A 27,779-nucleotide genomic window follows, 5' to 3' on the forward strand; every position below is an offset into this window, starting at 1 on the left:
TTTGCTTGGTTAAACATTATTTCGACAACAATTCTAACACTACAGGCATATCGATACAGTATGAATTACTATATCTTATATTTCCCCCAATCTTACTTTCCCTCTTATACAGATATGGCAATGAAAGTAATTCTTCTTCTTGCGCTTGCGGCTACGCTGCTTCTATCCGGAGAGGCACTGCCAGCATCCTCCTCTTTAAATGGAGGCATTAAAGAAAGCAGGTTCTTGCCACCACAACACCTGGCCAGACAGCAGCCGTTCAGGCGGGAGGAGCCCGGGGCAGTCCAGACGCGCCCAGTCCGGGCACCTGTCTCGCACCGGCTGGCACAGCTATCTGAGGACGAGCGTGAGGTCATGACCAAACAAATCATGAACGGCATCTCAGGTATGCGGTCATCCTTTGTGAATGCGGGTGTAAACATTTGAGAATGTTTTGTAAGCATCTTGATCTTTGTGAGTTATATTTTATTCATGAATTTATTGCGTGCATGGTGTGTTGATCGACTGTCGGAGTGCATCGTGAGGAAAATGACATTTGAGACCCTTTTCAATGTGTTTTGAATTCTTCTGTTTGGTTTATGTAGGCATGTTGTGTTCGCAGAGATAATGAACTCTGACTGCATGGCTGATCAGGACTACAGGGGCTGGGTGGACTGGGGACGCCGGAGCACCGAGTGACATCTGATAAGAGATCAACGTCTCAGACGGAATGCATTCTTTGTCTGCTGTCAAACTCTTGTGTGTTTTGCTTCCAAATAAACATTTCACATTTTTAACACTTAAGTCTAGTTTAATTTCTGCTTATAGACCATAGTGTGTGATCCACACACACAGAATAGACCAATAAGTGATCCAAACATACAAAATGTGTACTGGGTGGAGATGCATGGTACAAGGTTTAATTCACAGGTGGTACAATTTATATACACATTCACACACAAATATACAACTGTGAATCTAGTATACAGTTCAGCACACAGGAGTCCATTTTGTCCATCTGAGAAACAGCAGTTTGGTTGATTATCATCTCAATACAAATCATGATAATCTGCACCTTTATTCCCTTTTTATTCCATAGTATCCTATGCCTTTTTTGCCCTACTGTTGATTGTCCAAAAAGCACCTAGTGTCAAAGCATGCAGTTTTAAATAATTAGGACCTCTAATTTCTTAATAACTATTCGCTCATATTTACATGACGTCTATCTCCCACTCAGACTGTGAGAACCGACCTTGAACGCCTGTCCCAATTGTGATTTAATTTCAGAGAGTGTAAGTGTGTATATTTGCTATAGCGAATCCAAGTCTATGTTGTTGATAAAGCAAGTATCAGATGACTACCTGAATTGTTCTGGTGAGGTTTGTGTTTGCGAGGACTGAAAAATACAGTAAAGATGTACAGTACTGTACTGGGTATACGTGTAGTGCAACGGCTTCCAGGCTGCAGTGTCCTCAAGGTTACTCAGTCAGATAAATCATGCAGCCCTACAAAGACAAACAGCAGTAGCATACTTTTTTGTTTTAGCTTAGTTTGTCTTAAATGTCAAACACCATGACAAGGCTTCAAATGTCAGAGAAAGAAAAGCTGCCAATATGGTATCTAGTGCCCACGTTTGAGTCGAAATTGCACAGTAAAATCCTTGTGTATGGACCCTTCCAGGTCCATTTGGTTAATACACTGAGGGTTCAAATAACCCCGGATTTTACTGTGCACTATTAGTGGGAGTCTGTGGGACAGAGGATTGACATTGAAGTCATTCTACTCAGGTTAACTATTCACATGGTTTCTGTTCTTTGACTTTGCAGGGCAGTATTGCTGTATTCAGTGTTGTGTGATCTCTGCCACTTTGGGCAAGGTGTATGTTTAAGTGCTTGGTGGGACCTTATGTGCAATACAGTATTATTATGTGTACATAAAAAGTGTCCTTAAGCAAAAAACACAGACTTGCTACTGGCTCACTCATTATAATAAGATCCTTGGCTAAATAAAAAATGTAAATGGACACAGATTTACAGTATGTACAATGTACTTCATTCACTGTAGCAGCTCATAAGCAGAAAACAGGGTGAATCTCAGTGCATTTCAAAGCATGTGTTCAGAGTGACAGCATCAGCAGTTGTTTTGGTTCATGTAAAATGACAATAATTTAGCACAACAGTAGTCTAATGCAGGGGTCTTCAACGTTTTCAGGCCAGGGACCCCTTAGTTGAGAGAGAGAGACGACCTGTTCATAGATTCCATATACTGTAGTTTCATTGTTTGACAGCACAATCATCAGTGTATTTTGGATTCATGTCAATTTGGGTTTTCAGATATTTTACCACTTGAACCGTCAATACTTAATAAACTTGACCTTTCACTCTGTACTTAGTCTGCTCTTTTTCCCCTCTACACCAAAGCTCTTTGCCGAAAATAGCAGATCTACAAGCTCGTGAGCTTGTAGATCTGCTATTTTTGGCTAAAGTTCTCAGAATATGGACGCTAGGGTTCAAGTGGTTAATATAAAAAAGGAGAAAAAAAGGTTTCTATAAAAAAGGAGAAAAAAAGGTTTCTATCACACAAAGATTTGGAGGACCCCCTGTAGTGACTCTGAGGACCCCCTAGGGGTCCCGGACCCCCTGTTGAAGACCCCTGGTCTAATGGATTTTGCTTCAAATTACAACTTTGTTACACACAAAGCAATGATACCGTGATTACAGTTTTCTTTTTCTTTTTTTACAAACCAACATTATTGAGGAGCACTTTTCCCTTTAATACAGTGTGAAAATACAGGCCACAAAACATAGTTTCTGTTGCGCTTATAAAAGGTAGATAATAACGTGTTGCAGACTCTCTGGTACACATGGTGAGGTGACAGTCCTGAGATGGAGGACACACACACACACACAGACACACATCATGGCATTCCATCTACTGTACAACAACTCCGTAGAAAAGAGCAGAACTGTACACACAACTGAAAAGTATGGCTCGAGGTATGGATCTCTTCCGTTTCCATTATGGCTCGAGGTATGGATCTCTTCCGTTTCCATTATGCCGCCACTGAGGGTTTGGACCCTCTCACTGAAAATGCTCAAAATGGCGATTATACGTGGCAGCTAGCGTTGCTAGCTTGAGTCATGGAGACTGGGGAGGGAGGGGTCTGTGTCATGGGGGTGGGTGGGGGCTGACCACCTCCCTCTCCCCCCCACTGGTGCCCACTGTCCCCCAGGCCACCACTTGGTGGAGGCCCAGGCGCTGGAGCTTCTCCACCAGATTGAAGCTGAAAACGCTTGTTGTCCTCATTTGGTCTTCCTCGTCCTTTGAGGGCATCGACCATATGCCTTTTCCCGTCACTGTGGGGTGGGTCATGTTTGTGTGGTGGAAAGTGGAGGGGTGTAGTGGCTGCTGCTGCTGCTGCTGGTGATGGTGGTGATGGTGGTGGTGGTGATGGTGGTGGTGGCAGGTGGAAGCAGAGATGCCCTGTTCACGCAGAAGCTCCAGGAGTCCCAGGGAGGATGTGGTGGAGGTGGAGGTGGGCCGTCCTGGGTAGGGGTCAAAGGGCAGGCCAAAGGGCTGCTGGGAGCCAGAAGAGGTGGTCACATGCTCAGTGTTCCCACAAGTTGATAGGCTGACAGCGGGAAGGCTGCGGAGTGAGGAGAGGCAATGAAAAGAATGATGGACTGCTTAAAAGGGATCTGAATCTTTTCATTTCATCAGACCACAAAAATGAGGACAGGCAATCAGTCGAATAAGTAATTCTGGTTAGTTCAGTTCATTGGCAGTCAGTATGGTTGCTGTACGTGAGGATAAACATGATGTTAGTGGGACTGGTGTTGGTCATGCTGCATACCTAGAAAAGGCAAAGATGTCAGAACAAGATCTGTTAATGTTTATAATCCAAGAACAATGCTCAACAATCAATGGTCGGCAAAGAAAAGTGTAGTACTGTCGTGTCTTCGATGATATTGTTAGTCGGGGTGTGGTTTAGGTAAAGGAAGGTAAGGGTGGATCAACACAAGGGATTTCGTTTTTTAACATAAGGCAAACCTTATGCAAATGCTCCAAACATAATTATCATTATTTTGTCAAAATATAATAAAGGATGATTTTGAGGAAAAAAAAGCGTGTTAAAAAAAGCGTGTTAAAAAAAACAGCATTGGTGCTTCTGTCATTCAATAAATCTGCTTGCATGCCTCTACCCTTTAGAAGACTTGTATCCACAGCTCTTACTTTGCCTAGAAGGCTTCTGTCAGAGCTGGTGTAAGACCTTCGACCATCGCTTCCTACCAAAGAGATAAGACAAGCTGGTAAGAAGAGAGAAAGAGAGAGCAATAGAGACCTGTGGAGAGGAAATCTGTGTACCCAGCCTGTACTGCACTGAACTATATGAAAATAACACTGCAAAACAAAAGCTCAGTGTTATAATCATAGATAAAGTGTATTGTACTTGGTTCACTGTACATGCGTATGTATAAATACATAATGTGTATGTAACATCAATACACACACTCAAGTATACCAAACTACATGCACTACTAGCAAACACATGCAAGTTCCTTCCATTGTAGTAATAGGCTGTTGTGATGCGCTATGAGACAACAGGTGAACTACCAAGGCACTCCGCTCAGTTGCTCGGTTAAAACGCCTTCATTATTAAATCATGGCTTTCAGTTAAAAAAACGATGATTGGATCCCGATGAAGGCTCTTGAGCCGAAATGCGTTGGTCGTTTTTGAACTTTGCCTAGCTGAAAGCTAGCCATGATTTAATAATAAAGACTTTTTAACTCAACCGAGTAAGCTATATGGAACCCTCTCCAATGAGAGGGTTTTCTCCGCTTTTCTACATGCACCACTAATAGGAAAATGTGCTCCTCAGCGCAAAGGTCTCTGGCAGGCCAGGTACTAGAGGTCAATCTTAGCTAATCAGGACGTAATATGAAAATTCGGACAGATCCGTATTGACCACATGAGAGAGAGAGAGAGAGAGAGAGAGAGAGAGAGAGAGAGAGAGAGAGAGAGAGAGAGAGAGAGAGAGAGAGAAATTGTTTTTGCAAAAGTCGACCGCCTGGTGGCGCTATAACAGGAAAATGAGAAAAGGGTGGCATTTCGGTGTGTGTGAGTGTGTGTTTATTTGTCCTTACCTAGAGGAGAGAGAGGGGATGAGGAGGGATGGTTGGAGGACTTGGCAGGTGGTGACAGTGTGTGTATGAGCGGTCTGGGGGAGGTTGGGACCAGATGGACTGACTGATGGCCAGGGTCATGGAGGGGAGAGGGCACACACAAGACAACACAAGATGGGTGAGAGATGGGTGAGTTGTATAATGTAATGTAAAATGGTAATGCTGGGGAAATGTACACAGGTGGTGAGGTTTGCCAGTGGTTTATACCAGTTACAGGTCCGTTAGATTGTGTGACATTGTGTATGCATGTACTGCATGTACTGTATGTACTGCGTGCGCATGTGCCTGCCCTAATTCTGGTGGTCTTACCCATGCTGCGTTTGTGCGCTGCAGGAAACTGTACTAGGTCAGGTTCATCCTCCTCCAGGTCGTTGAGGCTGTAGACATGCTGCATGTCTGTCTCCAACTCCCTGAAGTCTTTGGTGAGGACCCCTGGCCGGGGCTGCAGGATCCCCCCCAGGTTGGGCTTAGCAAGCTGCTGCCACTGGTGCAGAGTTACTGAGCCTAGAGAAAGAGAAAGAGACAGAGAGACATAGACATAGAGATAAGAGCCAGAGACAGAGAGACATAGACATAGAGATAAGAGACAGAGACAGAGAGAGATGATGATGAGTGATAGGAAGAGATCTGCTCTCTTAAATCTAACAGTGAAGTAGGCATGTGATGCTTCATTGATCATGTCCCTACGACCTCAACTGTGTCATCATTTCCGCTTATGTTTTGTTTATCATTTGTAACCACAGAACACAGTATGTTCTCTATGCTATGCTAAGATATCCAGTTATTATAATTTTTTTAGATTTATCCCTATAACTATTATTTCATTATATTACCCAATTCTTTTTAATCCACACTGTTGAGGAAGCTCAATGAGACCATTCCACTCCCTGCACTGTTGCTAACAGCTGCATTGCCGGTGACAATAAACAATAAACCTCCTGGAACATACAGTATAGTAGTATGTATACTAGGGCATTCACGAATAGTGATCTTTAGTATTCGAATTATTCAACCTCAAAGTATTCTAATAGTCGATTATTCGACTAAAAATAGCCGATCTACATGCTCACAATGTGAGCATGTAGATCTGCTATTTTCACAATATTTATCTGTGGAACCCGAGTCACATTAAATGTAATACCTACAATTCCAAGTGCTTGTCAGGGTGGGGGTCCCCAGTTGAAATATGTTTATTTTGGGGGTCGCGGCCTAAAAAGGTTTGAGAACCCCTGGTATACTATAGAGCATTAACAAATTCATCCACCAGGGGCATTGACAACTCATTCTTATGACTTCCTATCTAGCCAAGCTTTATAAACTATATCTTTTTTAAAGAGAAAACAATAAAAAAAAAATGAAAATAAGCGAATATTCGACTTCGGTGAACAACGTCGAATAGTTTGGTGAATGCCCTAATGTATACCAGCTCACCTTCCAAGGGTTTGACGATCTGTAGGCGGTCAGGTAGGTAGGAGCGAGAGGACGAGGAGCCGCCGTTCGAGCTGCTGCCGTTTGAGTAGTTGGTTCCCGTAGACGAGGAGGCCGCCGAACCCACGCTGTCGTTGCCGGGCGTCAGGAAGCCGCTGGAGCCTTCTCCCTCCCGGCCTCCTCGGCCATCTCTCTCCCCTCCCTCCTCTTCCTCGCAGTGCCTCGCCAGGGCCCAGAGTTTCCGCTCGCGCTCCACGTCGAAGAAGGGCCTTTCGGAGGAGTGGTTCTCCTGCCGCGCCGACAGGCACTGTAGCGCCGCCTCCAGATCGCGGCCTCCCGGCGTACCGGGCTGACCCAGGCGCTTCGGACCGCTCACACTGAGAGAGAGGAATGGAGAAAGAGATGGAGATGAGGACAAATACGGTACAGCTTATGAACCCAAACTCAAAATACAAATATTAAAAGTGCAAATGTTGAGGGCTTATCTTTTATTACATTTAAATGTAATGCCTGAGCTGTTAAGATACACAGGAAAGACCAGACAGAGGGAGAGGTGTCTGTCAAGAAAGATATCGTCCCTGTCCGGCGATCTACTGTCCCTGTCCAATTCACTATTTTAGATCTTTTTATAAATGATAAATACAAAACTAACGGTTTTGGAGGTTTCCAACCGACAATGACGATATGGATGGAACGTGCATGTCCAGACTCACTCGTTGCTGTCCTCTCTGTGGCTGTGGTGGGAGAAGAGTCGGTCCTCCAGGTTAAGGCTGGCGTTGTCCGAGCCGTAGTAGCTGGTGCGGGGAGTGCTGTTTCGACTGGAACGGGTTGACACCGGGCTGGACCCTGGTAGAGCTGGAGAGTTGCACTGAGACCGTAGCCTGTTCACCACCTTCACCGTCTCAAACACGCGCCACGGGTGGTTCCTGTGGGGAGGGACGGGACCGCAGATGACCATGACATCACTTACTAATGTGTGTTTGTTCCAGCGCAAGAAATAACCTTTGGTCTTAGGGTCAGATTGTCTGAGATGCAACGCAACCACATTTTCACCTCAAAGACCAGTGTACATTAAGTGAGTGATAATGTTCAACTCTAAAGAGTTAAAAAGAAAAAATCCAAACTAATCCTCTAAGTCTAAGCGCTCGTATCCTATTATCCAAAGTGTAAAAACAAGACGTGTTATTATATTTAACTTTATAAATTTGGTGTTAAAAACAACTAATATATTTATGGCGATATTATCATTTTATATTAGTTTTAATATATCTAATATGTTTCGTGTTAAATATGGTAGCTAAATATAATAGATATCCATTTTATACGTTTATAAAATACCTGCTGTGTTGTTAAATAAAATAAATTGACTTGTGAGATCAAAAATGTATATTATTATATCATATTATGTATCATTTTATATACAATGGTCGGTGTTAGATTGAACCAAACTGACTTGTACTCGATGGGGGCGGGGCTGTCCAGTCCCTTGCGGAAGGTGCCTTCTATCTCTGCTGCCAGGGAGTCCATGGGGAACACTGCAGCCAGAGCACTGTAGCGCTGCACTGTGCTGTTGGGCAGGCTTTTATTCCTCAGGTTCTTTATGTCCTCTCTGGCCTCCCGTAGCATGTCCCCACACTGGGAGTACTTGTCCTGCAAGTCCTTTAGCTGCAGGTAGGGGGAGACAGAGATCAGTCAAAAGAGGGAAACGTCACAGGAACTAACTAACCATAATATTATAGGTCCAGTATACTGCTGTTGCTGTCGGCCGGACACCTTGAATCTCTGTATTTCAACGTATGTTTTTTGGTTTTTGTTTTGTTTCTTCATGCACTTCATCATACTACAGAGTCAGACAAAAGTAGCAAAAATATCACATCTACAAGCTCAAATGTTAAGTCTGTGTGTAAAGTTTGTCTTACTGTAATGGAACACTGGTACTTTTTCCCCCCATTTTCTGTAAAGTAACAGTTTTGGACAAGGTTTCCACCCGACAGCGATGAAACTAAAACTTGGAGGGATAACATAATACTGAACCTGAATAACCATCACAGAAGACTGCAAATCACACTTATGTACTTTCTGATCTTTATCACCTCTGATTTGAGCTGTAGCTGACACTCCCTGGAAGCATTCAGGTGTTGGTTCACCTCCTCGTTCTCATTGGTCAGCTAGATGTACAGAATGGAAGACAGAGTTGTGTTATCTTTGCAGCTATATGGGCCTTTGTAGAGAGGAACTAAGCAACAGCTTAAGAGACATGGATAAATATTTGATGGGTTCTGTTATATAAGAGTTTAAGAAGGGCGTTTGATTTATGTACAGTACAGTATCGTCCTGGAGGGCACCTAGGCGTGTGCGCAAGAGCACATTATGTCTGTATATTAACGGAAGCTCCGGGCACGTATGGACATGTTAAAGCACATTTTTATCATGTGTATGTAGTATGCATAGTACAGTATCTATGCCAGTGATCGTGTCAAGGGGCAATGTGGGTACCCTGCTACTCTGTGAGTGTGTGTGTGTATGTGTAGGGCTGTCACGATTATGACATTTTACATGACGATGAATTCTCACCCAAATAATTGCGATTAACGATTTAATTGTGTTTTTTGTCTGTGACAATTACATTTCTGTTTGGCTTGTAGGCTTTGAAGTTGCACATGGTAGATATGACACATAACCTAAATATACAAAGAAATGAAGAACATATTTGACAACTTTACACTTTAAAAAGAACATTGATAGTGGAAATAGCCGATCTACAAGCTCACAACGCGTCGCATCGCGTCGCGTTGTGAGCTTGTAGATCTGCTATTTCCATTATTTTTTAAATGTTTTAACATATATAATAAACATCTTTCAACATGTAAATGATTATGACGATTATCACAAAATAATTGCGATTATGTCAAATAATTGCGATTAGACGATTATGTAATAATTGTGACAGCCCTATGTATGTGTGTGTGTGTGCGTGTGTCTGTGTGTGTGTGTGTGTGTGCGTCTCCCTCACCCCCTTGCAGCGTGCTTGCAGGTCAACTATCTGAGCGAGCAGGGAACTAATCTCCTCCTGCTGTCTGTAAGAGTCCTCCACCTTCCTGGCCAGCTCCTCTGACAAGTCCACCACCTGCTTGTTCACCGACGCTGCAGCACACAGTAACACAGTCACACAGTCACACAGTCACACAGTCATGTTACATTAAGCCATGAAGCATTTTAGCTTCCATCCACTCATTTTCAGTATAAAGAGTAAAAGGATCTTATATACCGGGGGCACTTTTTCCTGTGATTAATTCAGCCCAAAATATATATTTTTTTCTAACTGTCGTTTGTGTCATGAGTACATCCACACAGAACAGGAATATTATGCGGACCTAAAGCGACGCAATTTAATTTCAGATCAATTTCTCACCGTGAATAAAGGCACTGGACAGTGGACACCTTTTCCATTTTAACATTTAACGGTTTGGGTTATTGCATTATTATTCTTTTATTATATTATCAGGAAATATGAAAATATTCGTCGTACAACAAGGTATACAGTATACAGTATAGGGCTTAAGTGATTAAAAAGCTGCTTATATAATTTGGACATGTCATAAATACTGTATGAAATAAGATTACATGGGTGTGCTTATGTTGTGGGACTTACTGAGCTCCTCCACACACACCATCACCAGCTCTTGTTCCTGCTCCTCATAGTTGGTGGTCTCTGACTCCAGCTCAGTGGCCTGGAAAAGGTATTCATGTAATTTACTTTAGTATTATTATTTTTAATTCAGTTGATACCAATTAAATCTCAGTCACAACATCTCAAGATCAATTTGATTGCAAGAAGCACAATTAAAAATAATACAGTGATTGAGCAATATTACTGGATATACAGTACAGTATAATAATAGCTTAATTAATTCTGCCATCTATAGAAACCAGCTTGCATCAATCACTTCAGGCTGGATCTTGTAGTGTATCTCACCTCTGAGCGCAGCTTGCGGTTCTCGTCCTCCAGACCTTTGAGTTTCTGATGCAGGAAGTCATAGTGGACTAGGTTGGTGAGAGAGTTGAGAGAGTTGGTTGACTCGTTCCTTCTTATTCTAGGAGGACCAGCAGAGAAAGTGATGGTTGGTCATCCCTTCTTTCTTGATAGCCATTTCAAGATTGTACACCAATTAAACTGATATGTCGTCTATGATTTCTATTAATATACATATATTTTTTTCTATTTACCTATCCTTTTCAGAGATATGCAGCAAGAGAAAGCACAACCTCCTTCAGAGATGTATGTAATTTCTGAGTATATTCCTCCATGTACAGTATGTAATCTCTCAAGACAGATTCTGCTTTTAGCAGAATCTGTCAGCACCATTGCACTAAACATGCAGTGTTGTTGTTAGTAGGATTAAACACAGAAGCACCCGGGAGGAAGTGGACTAAGGAAGGGAAAGGGACAAACAGAGTTTCCTGGTTCTACAACAGAAAGCAGGTGGTGGTGTACACTCACGGTGAGCGGGACTCAGAGGCTTCTACCTCCTCGCTGCTGGCGTAGAACTGGAGCAGGTCATCTCTCATGGACAGCTCATGACGAAGCTGTGAAATCTGTTCAATAAAACATCAACTGTGTTAAAACAGAACAATTATTGTAGCAAGTTACAGTATGAGGTTGTGATTCCTGTCAGCTGCACTAAAACACCTATAATCGCAGTAGAGACCACCTCTAACTGTATATAAGTACACATAACACACAGGATAAGACACGATAGCGAAGTCACAAGTCATTGTTAGCTCAGTGGCAAAATGTGTCTTATAACCAACCAAGTGTTCTTAAATATACTGTAAATATTCTACAGTATATGATGTGATGGGTTTTGTTACCTCTTCCTTGGCAATGTCCAGCTGTTCGTCCAGCACTTCATTCCTGGCCGTCAACTCTCTGTTCTGCTTCAGAAGAGACTGGCCAATACGGGCCGCCAACTCCAGGTCACGCTCTTTCTAAAAGGGCACAATTAAGAGGGTTATATGAAAAGAAACCATTTTTCACATGCAGCATCGGGTAGCAAATTAGTTCAGATTCTGCAAATGCATGCTTTTAGAGAAATGCCATTTGGCAGTTAGATGCATATTTAGACTTCATTTTGTATTTCATTTAATGACGTACTGTGTGGTGTGGCTTTCTTACCTCTTCCAACAGGTGGGTGACAGCCTTAATGTCATGGTACGTCTTGGTGATCTGGCCCACTCTCTCCGAGCACAGCACTGCAGGGCGGAGAGAAATAGCAAGTAATTTAATTGCTGAAAAGGAAAACCTGACAACTGCTCATATTTGCAGTCTCTGCTACTCTTTGCCATGTGTAGTCTTTAACAGCTTGTCATTGTATATTAATAAGAGATAAGATGTTTATTGACACTGTATGGAACATACATTTCATTTAGTGCATCCACTTAAAACAAATAGCAGCATCAACAAAGAAATACAGATAGAGCAACATTATGCCATAAACTGTTAGTCTGTCATAGTCAAGTCATCATAGTCTGTTGTCAAATTTAAAACATCCATAGTTCATACAATAAATATTAAGAAAGAAATCTTGAAATATTAAAATAAGTAGAGACCACAGGGACTCATCCACTAGGTACAATATTGCACGTGCCCAATAGCCCATATTGCAGTGTGTGTGTGTGTGTGTGTGTGTGTGTGTGTGTGTGTGTGTGTGTGTGTGTGTGTGTGGGGGGGGGGGGGAGGAGAATGAGTTCTGGGAAGAAGCTGTAATAATGTTACCAAATGGAAATTAAAAGGATACTTGGCTTCATTACTAAGCCGACATTCAAGCTTTTTATTGTAACAAGAAGAAAAGTAGAGCCACTTCAAAGACAGGATTTGTTACTGTGTGAATGAGTTCTTTTCAAGTGTCCCAGCCAGGTCAGACCACAACATCTCCATGTGGTATGCCAATTACTGATCCTCTTACCATGATCCTTATTATGCCAGATAAGACGCCATTAAGAGCTTCTCTCTGTCTATTTACCTATCTACCTCACATACCAATATAGCTCAGAAGGGGGACGGTAGGGTACTGCTAGTGTTGTTTCTTGTTTGGGAGCCTTGAAAGGTAGTACAGAAGGGGGGGGGGGGGGGGGGGGGGGGGGGGATTAGTATCTGACCTGAAACTCTGTTTACATCCTGATGATGGGTTTGTTTGTTTAGGTACTATGAAGAGCTGACAGGGGTGAAGTAGTATAGATTATCATTAGACATTATACTTAAACTAATGCTGTCTATTAAGTCCTAACATAAAAAATAAAAAACAATCAATGAATCACCACTGCATGCACAGTATCAAACCATTTTCCTAAACCACCTCTCCAATCCAACTTCAGCAGAAAGACTAGACTAATGTAATTATACTGAGGTGCTGGGAATGTGTCCTAAAAACAATGACTGAGTGGCCGTGTCAGTTTCTAATCAACCTAATGGACTGAGCCTGCCTTAGGCCTGTATAGCTCTACTGGGCATAAATTATGGACCATATCAATCTATCTGTACTTGGTTTAAATGCTGATATAAGGTGTAGTTTTAGATGTGGCCAATTTAATTAACTAGATTCAGTGAGAGAAAGATACAAAGATTCGGTAGATACACAGCTTGTATAGACTGCCACTGAAATGCTACAATATCATAACCCATCTATCTACCTGATGCCAAACTGGGAACCCATCATCAAAGAAAGGGCGATGCCCACTCGGTCTGTCTCTCTTCAATGGCGTAGCCATCATTGACTCTGTCTCGAGAGTCACTAAGTTGCCACTTCTAAATTGTTGACAACTTACTTATTTGTAACAACAGCATTGCCTAGAAAACAAAATATACTAACTAAAATATAACAATATAATGCTGTCTGAGGCAAATATGGCTTATATATTGTAGGATAGTCAATACATAGCAATGTATTCATACATGTGAGCATGCACTTCCTGTACTGTACATATATTCACTCTACAAAGTGATTTGAGTACTTGCATTTATTCTGCTATCTACATGTATTTACAACATTTACTTTGTTTTATTTTATTTTTCTTAGGACACAGCTTTGAGTCGGCACAGTAAAGCACGGTTATTTTGGGGCACGAGTATTTTGCTTAGATAATCAAGTGATCACAAATTATGATGTGGAAATATTCTGCATACATTTCTGCAATTACCTGAACATGTACACGACATGGCTCACTATGTATGCTATTAAACTGTTCAAGAATGTGTGGCCTATTAGCTTTCCCACACATTCTATTACCACACTTGCTAATTTGTGCACGTGAAAGGGATTCTCAACATGCTAAAGCTAAACTGGCAGCAGGGTGGACTGGGTTCCATCCCCCAGAACCAAGAGCAACAGAACAGCATATATAAACTACATTCAATCAAATGTACAGTCAAGCAAGTTGGTATAAACATAACTAGTGCCTGCAGCTTATTGGGTATTTGCATCTTCTACTATTGAAAGTAATGCAGTTCACTTTTTGGTCATCATTTCTTTTATCATCTTATATGGTTATGGAACATTTACGGTTTAATATGTTTCCAACACATTATCGATCAAACAAATATCCACAGCTAAAATGTGTTCATCAAGTCAAATGAGCATGTATCAGCAGCAAAGAAACCTTTACGTATTACTGAGGATATAATAACTGTTTTGTTTTTTGCATAAAATAATTTGACTTGTAAATTAAGGAATCCAAGTGAACTTTCAAACAACTTATGCAGGCTAATGCAAAAGGCCTGGTACTGTGTATTCCCTTATAAGTCCTCCTTAGTGTCTCATAGAAAGAGTGAGCGAGTGAGCGAGCGAGCGATAGACAGACAGACAGAGAGACCGAGAGAGAAAGAGATACACACACACAGAGAGAGAAAATGAACGAGAGAAGTAATTGTGCCAAGTTGAGTTGGTGCTCTGTGTACCTGTATCTCCTGTCACGTACAACACACACTACCTTAACCCATTTAGGCCTAACCTATAGAAATGGGGCTAAATCAGAAATTAGCCTACAAAACAAATATGTTGCTACATACTGTACATGTACTGTAAGCCCCTTCCAAACAGCAAAATGTGTTCCCGGCCTGAATGGGTTCTTAAGTCCTATCTTATACTTAATATAAATAAACGAGACTGGAGGATTATGCTAATTGAAACTTGTAATAGTCTAAGCCAATACTTACCTCTCCTTTTCCACTGTAAATATCTTCCCTTTCTTTTTGTTTAATTTTCCTTATTTTTCTTCACTCTTTTTGAATGCTTTTTTCCCTTTTGTAATTGATGATATCCTACGCAAAGTACTGTGTTCTATCCATCTGTCTTTCAATGTTATATGATATACATAAAGTAGTTCCTCTGTAAACGACGAAAATAGAGCCCTATGTGCCCATGGTTGAAGTAGGTAGTGATTAGCATGCCCTCCTCCAGTCTCAAATGTACTTGAGTTGGTCTGGGATAAAACTCCTAGAGTATGTCTCCTAGTATGTCGTCTCCCTCTCAGCATTTCACTCTATGCTTCTACGTGAATGAATCAATCACTATCCATAAAACTAATTATAAAACAATTCTGACATTTAGCAGATGCTGCTATCCGGATGGATTTATTTTACGCCTGAGCAGATCTAAAAGCTCAAAACTAGTTGCAGTCAACTTGTTGTGACGTTGTAGATCTGCTATTTTCAGTGTGACACATAATGTGCAAATAAATATAATAAATCAGGCTTTAAAGAACAAAAATGCAACAGCAGAATAAGCTTAAATCCTTCAGTCCAGGATAGGAACTTGATGGGATTTAGTTGACGTAACAAATATCCCAACTTCACTTTCTATTTACCTATCCTTTTCTTCACTTCCAATTACGATGGGATCATCATGAAGTGATGAACCCAAAGTTAATATAAATGTATGTGTTTTATATATTTTATTATATTTTAAAGTTGTACGTCTTTTGTTAGTATGGATTGTGTTTTATGTAGGGCTGTCAAAATGAGTGAAATAATTAATTTGTGTAACGAATGTTTTAGTAGGTAGGTAAGTAGTAAGTAGGCTACTTATTCCTCACTATCTGGTTTCCACAACCAAGGGTAAACACCCGATTGTGAAAACACTTGTTAATAATTTGTGGTGGTAATGGTATGTATATATCAGCCATCATTTATCTTTCCATTGCCACTACAAAAAAGAAAACAATATTTTGGCCATAGTAACAAATGGTGATTATTGAATCAAAATAAATTAATGTGATTATATTTCATGTTGTGCAGTAAAATGGATTTCCCATTTGGAACAAATAAAGTCTTGCTACGTCTCCCTACTTCTCAAATTAAGTATAGCAGTATTTTATTTCCATTTCATAAATTAGATTGTAGTACTGTATGTCCATTGAGAGTATGGGCATCTCAAATACTTCATAAAACCTATAGTTCCTAAGTGGAATATCAGTTCAATGGTATGATGAGGTTCATTATCACCAGTAAGACTCCCTAATCGGGAGATAAGCGACCGTTGGTCGCTTATCTCCACAAATAGGCCAAAAGTTTGTTTTACCAATTATCAAGACATACGGGCAGTTGACAGTTTGCCATGGTTACTCATTGAAGTTGAATCTCCATATATGGAGATAACCTACGCATCACACTAAGTCTGACCTCACCAGCCCATATTTGGGCATGAGCAACTTATGTCTCCATATATGGAGATATGATGACATCACAGTCCTCAGCCGATGATGTGGCGTGATGTCATACAATACACAAACGAGCCCTACAGTATAAAGGGGCAATTCTTGCCAGGAAAGAAGCATTTCTTCGACTCAGACCTTATCGCCAGGGTTGGCTTATAGCAGCTGTCGGTAGGACCATATATGGATTCTGTTAGTGTGGATCTCCTAACAGGGCATCATCTGGGATACAATCCCTTTTATGCCCATATATGGAGATCCCTAACAGAATCCCTTTCATGCCCATATATGGAGATCCCTAACAGAATCCCTTTTATGCCCATATATGGAGATCCCTAACAGCATCCCTTTTATGCCCATATATGGAGATCACTAACAGCTAACAGAATCCCTTTTATGCCCATATATGGAGATCCCTAACAGAATCCCTTTTATGCCCATATATGGAGATCCCTAACAGAATCCCTTTTATGCCCATATATGGAGATCCCTAACAGAATCCCTTTATGCCCATATATGGAGATCCCTAACAGAATCCCTTTTATGCCCATATATGGAGATCCCTAACAGAATCCCTTGTATGCCCATATATGGAGATCCCTAACAGAATCCCTTTTATGCCCATATATGGAGATCCCTAACAGAATCCCTTTTATGCCCATATATTATGGAGAAATCCCTGCTCTGAGTATCTGACATCAGTGTGATGTCACATGGTTGCTATGGTAAACAGTTGGTTGCTAGGGTAAACAGTTGGTTGCTAGGGTAAAACCATGGTTGCTAAGGTGGTTGCTAACGTACACTAACAGACCAGCAACAACAGACTGTTGCCACAGCAACGTACACAAAGGTTTGTGTACACATGTGGTGTGATGTCATACTGATGCGGAGATATGAGCAGGGCAAAGGTGTGACGTGTGACGGACGGACGGACGGACGGACGGACGGACGGACGGACGGTGGAGGTTTTCATAGTAAACTGCTCCCTGACGGTCGCAATTATTTGTATCAGTAGTAGCCTGAATCTTGATCAATAAATCAGTAGTATTACATAAAAATGAGTCTACTGAACCCTATTCTGCTCATGTGTAACAAGCTGCTCTGGATCAGATAGTCAGCTAAACGCCTACGGTATGATTTAAAAATACACTTTTCTAGGTTAGTGTCATGTCTAGTCTATGCAGCTCAAGGACATGTGCCATACGTTCTCAGATAACAATCCAGCGACGGCACCAGATCCTCGTACAACGCAGGGCTAATGTAATTTTATCCCTGATGAAAACAAAGCATCCAATAGTATATTTTATCCTGTTGTGTAACGGAATGAACGGACAGGTTTTTTCCCCTTTTCCTCTGGAAGGATGCCAGGGTCGCAGCATGGGTTAGATAAAACGGCCATTTAGACAAAGACTGCCACACACTGTGGAGGAATAAAACAGATGCTTTCTCAGAACTCAGATTAACTGTGGAGTTCAGACAAGTCTCAGTAAAAAGACTAAAAAGGCGAGTGAAAATGTGCCTTTCATTCCGATTAAATTAATTGGGAAAATCATCTTTTACTAAGGTTAATCTAGTATGGGGGCGGCAGTCTTGCAGCACTCAAGTCTAGACTGAAAACTAGGGCAACATGTTAAATGTACACTAGGGACGAACATCCCTTAAAACCATGAATGAGACAGAGGGGACGTTTGGGGTTGTTTAACCTCTTAAATCATATCAGCTCATATCCAGGTCATGGTTTCATTTTCAGTTTTTTAGGCTCAGAATAAGAAAAAGGCCTTTATAATAATGAATACACTTAGGATGGAATAACATGTTATACTTAACCATAACAGATTAGATCTGATGAGCTGCTTGCATCCAAGCCACACACTGCTCAGTCGGGTCAATGACAACCAAAGACATGCTGCATTAAAATGCTGCTACTGCTGCAGTGTGCCAGCTACACACTCACAATCAATGACCTTCACACACTGCACTAGGGAAGGAGATGCCAGCTCACTATATTTAGACATCACGTCCAGGTGCTGCAGCTCAGTGAGACGCTCTACACAGTGTGGAAGATCTGCAGAGGATGTGTGCTTAGACCGACGCACATACGGTACGCTAAGACAGACCAGCTTACAGCGCTTAATGCATACTGCATACAGCATACAGCGACCCAGTCAGTAACCGCGGATGTGTGTGTGTGTGTGTGTGTGTGTGTGTGTGTGTGTGTGTGTGTGTGTGTGCGTGCGTGCGCTGTAGCGTCCATGGCATCACTGGATTAAACAGTGCATGCTGCACTGCATCATAAAATACTAAAGGTCGCACTAGAAAAACAATCCTACATTCAAACACAAGCACACTGTCACTTTGACGCATGTCACTGCAGCGTGCCGCATAACAAGCGGTGCATAGCCACACCGTTAAACAATCTGATCATCCATAACACAAGGACTCCCCAATTGAGTAAAGAAACCGGGTAAAGAATAAAGATGATTCTGACCACTGACTTCGAGCATGCAAGGCCTCTTCCGAGGCACCGGTTTCTCTCCCCTGCACCCACTGACTCTACATCCCCTCTCCTCTCTAGCGGTCCCTTTGCTTCCCTCACCTTGCGTCACCTCCCCACACAGATTGCCGTTGTGGACGTTGTTGTTGTTGTTGCTGTTGGCGTAGAGACTCCTCTTGTGCGCCACCTCCACCTCCTCCCCGAGGCTGGAGCTGCTCTTCTCCTCCTCCTCGTCCTCATCGTCCGACACGAAGGAGCTCCACACCTCCATGGTGACCGGGGAGAAGCCGTCCTCCGTCCCTCCGTCCATGAGGATGAATCCCTCTCTCTATCCCTCTAGGGGCTCTGATGCGTCTTCGCTGCTGGGAGGCAGAGTCCGCCGTTCTCTGAGCACATTCTACAGTGAGCCTGGTGTCGTCTGTGTGCAGCACTGGCAGCTCCTCTGTGTTAATATGTAATCCCTCCCGACCGTGAGGCCAGTCTGACGTCACACCCCTCCCCTCCCCTCCTCTCCCTCCCCTCACCCTGCCAGCATCCACCTGGCCACGCTGGACTTCCGGGGATAAGCAAGGGGATGGAGAGGCACGGGGGTGGAGGAGGGGGAACGGTTACACAGAGATTCTGACAAAGATGATGAAGTCCTTTTCACGGATGAGGCCATTCACTAACCGATTATTTTATTTTACACATCAAAAACCCCATGTAGGGAAGCTAATCTGGTTTAAAGGCAGGCTGCAATAAAGCCTGAACACCCCTATGAAATAGAGAGATGGTACCTTCCTGCAACGGCTCGTCCCTGCACGTCACACTGCTGCACCCTTGGCAACCCCCTCCCCTCCCCTCACTCACGCACGCGCACACACCTGCAGCAAAACATGCACCATTATAACCTACTTTTTGTCTCAAAAAGCTCAGGCATTTGATTTTGTCTAGATTCATTCGCTGAATTCTCAGTATGAAATCAATAATTTATTTGTTATGTCAGGCTTATGTAAAGGATATACAAGAACTGTGTTTTGTGAATTATTTAGTGATGTTATGATGACTACAAAACGCATTTGCAGACAATCCTTAAGATAGGATGTTAGGTTACATAAAGTCTAGGTTACTTTATGTCTGATATAATTTTCATTACAATACAAATAATAATCCAAATGTACATTTCTTTTAAATAATTTCTGTTAATTCAGGTCACATTCCTGCCACACCCAGGCCTTTTCTTGTTTCAAAAGGACACCAGGCAGACCTTGTCCCTTTGTGATTTTTCAGTTTTTCAGAAGAAAAGCTGAGAGGGCGACAAAGTCATGGTCAAGCCAAGTTCAAACCCTCTATAAACAGATACAAAACACCATCTCTCCGTCCATCCCATACCTCCTTCCCCTGTTGCTAGCCTGGTCCACTATACTGCAGTGTCCTCACCATTAAATATTTACCTCGTCTCCATTAATATTTTACCCTCAGACGGTCTCCTCCAGGTCAGGTACAACACGCAATGGGTGGGTGGGAGGAACTTTCTCTGCCTCTCAATTACACTCCCTTAGATTATTTTCCCCCAAACAATCATATCCTGTGTCCTCCCCTTTTACTACGAAATCGAGATCTGCTGTGTTGTGCACTCTTTTTCAATGAATCTCACCTTTTTTACTGATTTTACTCATGGAGATCAGTATAGTAACAGACCACATTGGAAATTAAGGATTAAGAGTTTAAGGTAACTAACAACAGACCACAAAGGAAATGTAACTTGGGATTAAGAGAAGTCACAGTAAAGACTGAGATTAACTGAGATTAAAGTCAAGAGAAGAGATTTAAATACACTAGGTAGTCAACTGGTTAATACTTTCTTTGAGGTGCCTTTCTTAAGATAAACTTTGCATTGTGAAACAACAACAAAGAAGATAGAAAACATGGTCACTGAAGGGTTAAGACAAGTAAGTCTACTAAGTCTACTAAATACTAGGTTAACTCTAGTCTATTAAGTACGGGCACAAGAAAACCACTTGCGTTGGAGTGGTTAGTACGTGATTTAGTCTCATGGGTGTAGCTTTTGTTGATTTGAAATCCATAATCAAGTGATAATCTGTGACCTGTGAACACCCAAGCTGCTGTTTACTGTTGCAGGGCAGAATAATAAATCTACCTGTAGGGTAAAAGTACTATTTGCTTTTGCATGGCAAAATAATAAATCTGCATGTAGGTAAAAGTACTGTTTGAGCAACAGCCTTCTTAACACTTTGTCTGGACCCATACATTGTGTGTCACTCCAAATGAAAGCACATTCAATATTGACATGAGAAGCCACTTTGACTGATATGAGCCTGGGCATGAATAACACACAGATACTGTATCACTGTTCAATGTTTGACTGAACACACACACCCTATAAAGGGCAATGGCCACTTAGGTTTTATCAACACAAGCTTCTATGGAAATATAGCTCTGCAAAATATCCATAACAACCACATGTATTGCACACTAACCTGCAGATGTGTCCAATATCTGTATTGATTTGATTGAATTAAATGTTATTTACAATCAGGGGTGAGATGCCGTGGGCTCGGTTGGGCTCGGCGAGCCCACACTTCTTTTTTTCAAGCTGCACGTACGCACGCCCCACATGCACGCACACACGACCCCCCTACCAGGCTAGCTGTTTTGCATAACAATACTCGGGTAGGCTCATCTACATCCTCATTTACACTTGTACACGGCCAGCAGCACGTTCGCCTTGCATTGAACATCTCATCTGTTTACTTCACAAGAGTGGAAGAAAAACGAAGCTATAGTGTGTTGTTTTGTCAGAGCTGCAGCTGCATGCATAGCGGAGGGAGAGTTTCGAAAGTGTCTATGATTGTAAAGTAAAGTCTATGTATATGTAAAGTTATTTTATATTAAAAATACATTAATTGAAACACATTAATTGAAACTATAATGTAACTAAATAATAAGAAATATAGTTAGGCTACATAAAAAATGTTGTGATGTTGAATACAGTATTTCAACTAGCACCGAGCATGCGAGGCATGCGTGCACAGATGCGCGTGCACGCGTGCGCGTACCTGACGTGCAAGTGACGTCATGAATTTAGAGGGGTACTACTTCTAAAATCCATATCACACCACTGTTTACAATACCTGATGAGTTAGCCATTGCCATACAAAAAGTATGATGTTTGCTCATAATAGTCCTTTAGTTAGTTTGAAGTCCTGTATGTGTTGTCTGGTCTAGTTATTCACACATTACATGTCCATGTAGGTAACAGATCTATTCTATCCCATCATGCTGTACTAATTTGAACGCAAATAACAACCAAGACAACCTAACAACTATGGAGCGAGGTCATTGGCTGCCGAGGTTTATCAACAATAGCACTGTAGCTTCAACTGAAATACTGAAATATGCAGAGATTGACTTGCAAATTTATCTGTAAAGTGTTCTTTGAAATGTTGTTGAAATATTTAAAGGTGGTGTGAGTGATCTTTTTTTTTCTTAAAAAATAAGTGTTAAATAGTTCTATATTCCCATAGTAATCATTACTATAGTGTGTTGTAACAGGTGTCTCGCCACCTCTCCAGGTCTTTAGTAAACAGAAATTTCATTTTCAGGTCCAGCATACACGATAAGCTCTATAGCATTGATAGTTATAAGAATATAGAGCTAATTAACAAAACAAAAAAATAACAATGACATACACTTTTGATTTGAATAATTATAAATATTTAACTTAAGTATCTTTTACCCATCAGCACTAACTTAAATAAATATGTGGATGTTATCTCTGAAGAATGAAGATCCATATAAACTAAAGAACGAAGTTTAGTCAAAAGTTATTTGACATTAGTACAAGATACTGTACATCAGATACACAGTCAGGTAGAAAGCATTTTCCTTGTACAAGGCCAAAGAGCAGTAACTACCACAGGGTAGAAAGCATTTTCCTTGTACAAGGCCAAAGAGCAGTAACTACCACAGGTCTTACACTTCATAAACATAACTTCAAAGTTCATATCTTGTACTGAGAGTGCATATACTGTAAACCACGTGCTACGTATGGGTATAGTATGGATCAGCAATATGGGACAGGTTCGATTGTTGTCTTAGCTCTTAGTAGATTGGATTAGACAATGTTTAGTACAGAATAGCTTTACTATAAGTTAGCCAATAGCCATGCAATCACTACATCCCAAAAGCTTATCAGCAGGAATGGGTTTCCCAAACAAAAAGGCTGACAATAAAGCTTGGCCGATATGGCATTAGAATGGCAAAATGATGATCCATTATTGATACAGTAAATCTACCAAACTGTGAATGTGAGGTGTAATTGTTGTTGTGTACTGTATGTATTTGTTGGTAATAATATTATGATGTGGCATATTATGCCACTCTGTAGTTGTATAAATTGAGAGATGATTTATGTCATACTTTATTACTTACACTATGAAATATATATATTATTGACAATAATCATTTCAATATCCTGATATTGAGGTTTTTGGTAAATTCATGATATTGCCCAGGCCAGCACATATTATGGCAATGTAATCCATAATACATCTACACAGGTACAGATGGGTTCCATGTCACAGTATTCCAGCTACTCTAGACAATAGAGAAGGACATTTTGTCACCATCTCAGGTCCAAAGGGACATCCGCGTGCATCCCAGACTTTGTGACCATGCATACTTTGTGCACAAAAAATATACCTGCAGTGTTAAATGATGTGACAATAAAGGTCTTGAAGTGATGTACATTGTACAGTATAGTGGCAGGAATACAAACTGAATAGAAAGCTGAATCAAAAATACTTCTATTAGAATCTGAGGTCTTTAGAGAATAAAAGGAATGCACAGAAATAATTGATGCAAGGTAGAGTTAACTAGGACAGTAGACCTCACCTCTTCTCACAAATCCTTCACTTGTCTGGAAGAAGCTAATTAGATTATGCCTGCGGACCCTCGCGCCTACACAGACGCAGAAAGTAGAACCAAGCCTTGCCCATTACACTTCTACTTTAACTTGTAAATTTGTTTTGGGTTGCTGTGGGAACTCACATGGTAACCCTGACACTATGAGGTCAGAGTGGGCACGGTTCACGACAAATGAAACCACGGAGGCTGTATGGGACATGGATATGGTCGTGGGGTTTCAGAGGGACGGAGCTTAAGAAGAGACAGCAAAGCTAATCAGCTTGGTGGCATTTGGTGTCTGTGACCCGGGGTATGGTGATGATGAGAGGGGGAAGGTAGAGAGATTAGGTCCCACAAACACGTGTGGGTCACCACAGGGGTGAAAAAAAGAAAAGAAAATGGGTATCCCGTCACATCCAGTCAATCAATGGCAAACATATGAGGTCAGTTAGTGAGGAGAGGTCACTAACTGCAGTGAAATTTCCACTTGTGGTCAAAAGCATGAGGGCAAAAGAGATCTGATTCTATGGCCTATGACAATTAAAGTTTATGAAATCAACGCATTACAATATATAGGGCTGTCACGATTAGGACATTTTACATGACGATTAATTTTCACTCAAATAATTGCGATTAACGATTTAATTGTGTTTTTGTCGTGGACAATTACATTTCTGTTAGGCTTTGAAGTTGCACATGGTAGATATGACACACAACCTAAATATACAAAGAAATTACTGACATATTTGACAACTTTACACTTAAAAAAGAACATTGATAGTGGAAATAGCCGATCTACAAGCTCACAACGTTGAGCTTGTAGATCTGCTATTTCCTCTATTTTTGACTTTCTTTTAAATATATGAACATTTTTCAACATGGAAACGATTATGACGATTATGAAAAATAATCACGATGATGTCAAATAATTGCGATTAGACGATTATGTAATAATTTCTGACAGCCCTACATTACAATTCCCATGATGTATTTCAAAGGGAAGGGCATAATGACACCAACTGCCAGGGTTAGGGTTTACATCCAGTGTCACGTCTCTAAAATAATAATTTTTTCCCCTCTCAGTCTCCACTGTGTTGTCCAATAAAGCTGAAATGTCTTAAAAGCAGAACCTCAGAAAATAGCAATTTACAGATGGGTAAGGTTTATAAATGGAACTGCACTCACGGAAGTATTTCAGCGTCTCCTCAATCTGCTCATACGTGAGTCCCAGTACGACCTCTGGGGGCAGTAGAGTGGTGTGCAGCCAGTCATCGTTGTTGTAGCCGAACACGGAGTCAGCACGCAGGGTGTAGTTAGGCTGACCCTCTGACAGCAGGCTCACTAGCTCCAACTCTGGCAGGTCTGAGCAAAGGTCTGGGAGTGTGTGTATGAGTGAGTGGTATATTGTGTGCACAGGTGGTTAATGAGTGCACGGGTAAAAAAAAATGTAGGTGTGTGTGTGTGTGTGTGTGTGTGTGTGTGTGTGTGTGTGTGTGTGTGTGTGTGTGTGTGTGTGTGTGTGTGTGTGTGTGTGTGTGTGTGTGTGTGAGAGAGAGAGAGAGAGAGAGAGAGAGAGAGAGAGAGAGAGAGAGAGAGAGAGATGTTAATGAGTACAAAGTAGGGACAGAAAGGGAGAACAAGGAGACAGCTTTCAGACAATAGCTCCTGGCAGGCTGAAATGAAATTAACAGGTTTACACTGCCCTCTAGAGGTGAGGTGTAGACTTACTCCTGTTAAGTCACCCCCACTGCCGATATAAATCTTATTAACCATCTGGGATTCAGCCAACAAACAAGTACAAAACAAAATGTTTTCTCACAAAATTACCACTCATGTTACACTGTGCTATGTTAATATCCTATGCCGTCTGACCAAACACAGATTGTTCTAATCTTTACATGTTCTTTACTGTTTAAGTGATGGTACAATTTACTATTTAGGCATTTAGCAGACGCTTTTAATCCAAAGTGACTTACAATAAGCAGGTAATACATCAATATAATAAGCAAGATAATGTCAGTACATCAACAACAATATAACAAATGCATAGGACTATCGATCTAGAAAAACAATAACATAGGTAGACCACGCACCTAATCAGTAAAAAAAGAAAAACATTTCTAAAAAAACTAAAAGATGCTATCTAGCTTCATGTATGGTCATTGAGGGAAGGGGAGTGTTACAGTAGTGCTATGGGTTTAGGAGTCTTCAGTCCACGGCGGAAGCTAGGGAGTGAGTCTGTAGTTTTATGTGCGACAGGGAGTTTATTCCACAGTTTGGGGGAGGGCAAATTGTCTAGGATGAGGATTTTTGTCCTGGGGTTTTTAGGGAGGGTTCTGTCAGCATCCCTGTGTTGGCTGATCTGAGAGAACAGGTGGGGTTGTAGGGGTTGATCAGGTTTTGGAGGTATGGAGGAGCCGTACCTTTGGCTGCTTTGAAGGTCAGCATCAGTGTTTTGTATTCAGTGCGGGCCGCAAACGGGAGCCAGTGGAGGGAGCGGAGAAGGGGGGGAGACATGAGAATTTTGGCTGGTTGAAGACCAGTCGTGCCGCTACATTTTGGATCGTCACCCCCATTGCCCGATATAAATCTTATTAACTATTTCAGGCCTTCATTCTACAAAATGTTTTCTCAAAAAATTCCCACTCATGCTACACTGTGCTATGTTAATATTATGACACGACATATGTCGTCTGACCAAACACAGATTCTTCTTTACTCGTGACGGTAGTTCTTTCTATCCAACTCAATTAAATTTCAATTCAAATTGCTTTATTGGCATGAGAAAACATAAGTTTACATTGCTAAAGCAAGTGTCAAAATATAATAAAAAAACTTTGAAAAGGGGGAACATATATACAGTTGGAAACAGTTGGTACAGCATTGTGTAAACAGAGCTATGTCACATACAGGTATTGTCGTATACACAGGGTATAAAGCTTCTCAGCTTCATGCGAGACCTACCTGTGATGGTTGAAACATCATGGTGGCCCCCTGCTCCCGGCTGCCTGGTGTTCCCAGGCGAGGCCAAGTGAACCCATGACGCCTCCCCCTGCCCCTCATGGAGGGAGGAGAAGTCAAACTGGGAGTCCAGGAGGGCCTGCGGTGGCCAGGACAACGCAGAAAGTAGAAGAGGAGGAGAGGATGACGAGGGTGAGGTGGGAGGGGAAGCAGGGTGGGACAGCTTGACTGGTGCTGGAGGATTCAGGGTGAATGCAGGGGACAGTAGGGTGGGCGTCCCAGGGAGGGACAGAGGCCCCCTGGTGGCTCAGGGAATAACTGCAGGCTGCCAGGGCATCAGGATCTGGGGGGAGAGAGAGAGAGACGGGAAGTGAGATTTGATTTCCACCCTACAGTAGATACTGTATCTGTGAAACAGTTTGATTGTACCAAGCCACGTTGGAGGTCTCAACTCAAATGTATTTGTGTAGCCCTTGTTGTTACAGACTCAGGGACTTTACAGGCCCCCATTATAACAAAGGAAACAAATTACCATATGTCCATTATACCCTCGATCAGGCAAAAACAATACAATTTTGTGAAGCTGCATTTGATGAGTGCAACAGAGTTATGGGATGAATTTCATTTGGCATGTTTGTATCAGAGTCACTGCTGGTTACCCATCCATCAGTAGATTCTACTGTATAGTTAATACTGAGTATCACCTTCAAGTGACCATGAAGAGATGCTCTGTGCTTCTAAGGATTCAGGCTGCGATACATAATGACAATATTCTGGCCATGATCAGACAGTAAAGGCCAATACATACTCCTTCTGAAGTCGGAAAATCTTCAGATTCGGAAAGGCTTTCCCAAATCCCAACTACTGTATAGTTCGGAGACTCAGGACATCTGGAGGTAAACAAGTCCAGAGGAAGTTCTGAGACAGTCGTTCCAAATCTTGGAATGACTTCAATTTGTAGTTACAATTTGTCGTGAAGTATATCACCTTCCTTTTGGAAGAAATGTTTGGATGTCGGAAGGAGTAATTATTGCGCTTGGAACTCTATTCTATTCCATTCTACAAGTCTAATGCAGACAATACTGTACACAAAATAACTGGAGGGAGCTTATACATT

The 27,779-nt window shown here is 41.7% G+C and overlaps 1 protein-coding gene across 1 annotated transcript; it reads right to left on the reverse strand.

Annotated features, from left to right (window-relative positions):
- Window positions 1–884: 884 nt before the first annotated feature.
- hap1 (huntingtin associated protein 1) lies at window positions 885–26,969 on the reverse strand (the record flags this gene model as incomplete). The annotated part of the gene is made up of 15 exons (XM_080722271.1): window positions 885–3,625; window positions 5,125–5,227; window positions 5,473–5,667; window positions 6,595–6,968; window positions 7,305–7,517; window positions 8,045–8,256; window positions 8,685–8,759; window positions 9,605–9,735; window positions 10,244–10,322; window positions 10,568–10,685; window positions 11,093–11,187; window positions 11,464–11,580; window positions 11,768–11,844; window positions 24,887–25,075; window positions 26,666–26,969. Coding segments are annotated over 15 exons (2,760 nt in total), but the record flags the coding sequence as incomplete, so codon positions are not given.
- Window positions 26,970–27,779: the final 810 nt, after the last annotated feature.

Source organism: Nannobrachium achirus, assembly GCF_963921795.1.
Source record: "Nannobrachium achirus genome assembly, chromosome: 3".
Classification (NCBI taxonomy): domain Eukaryota; kingdom Metazoa; phylum Chordata; class Actinopteri; order Myctophiformes; family Myctophidae; genus Nannobrachium; species Nannobrachium achirus.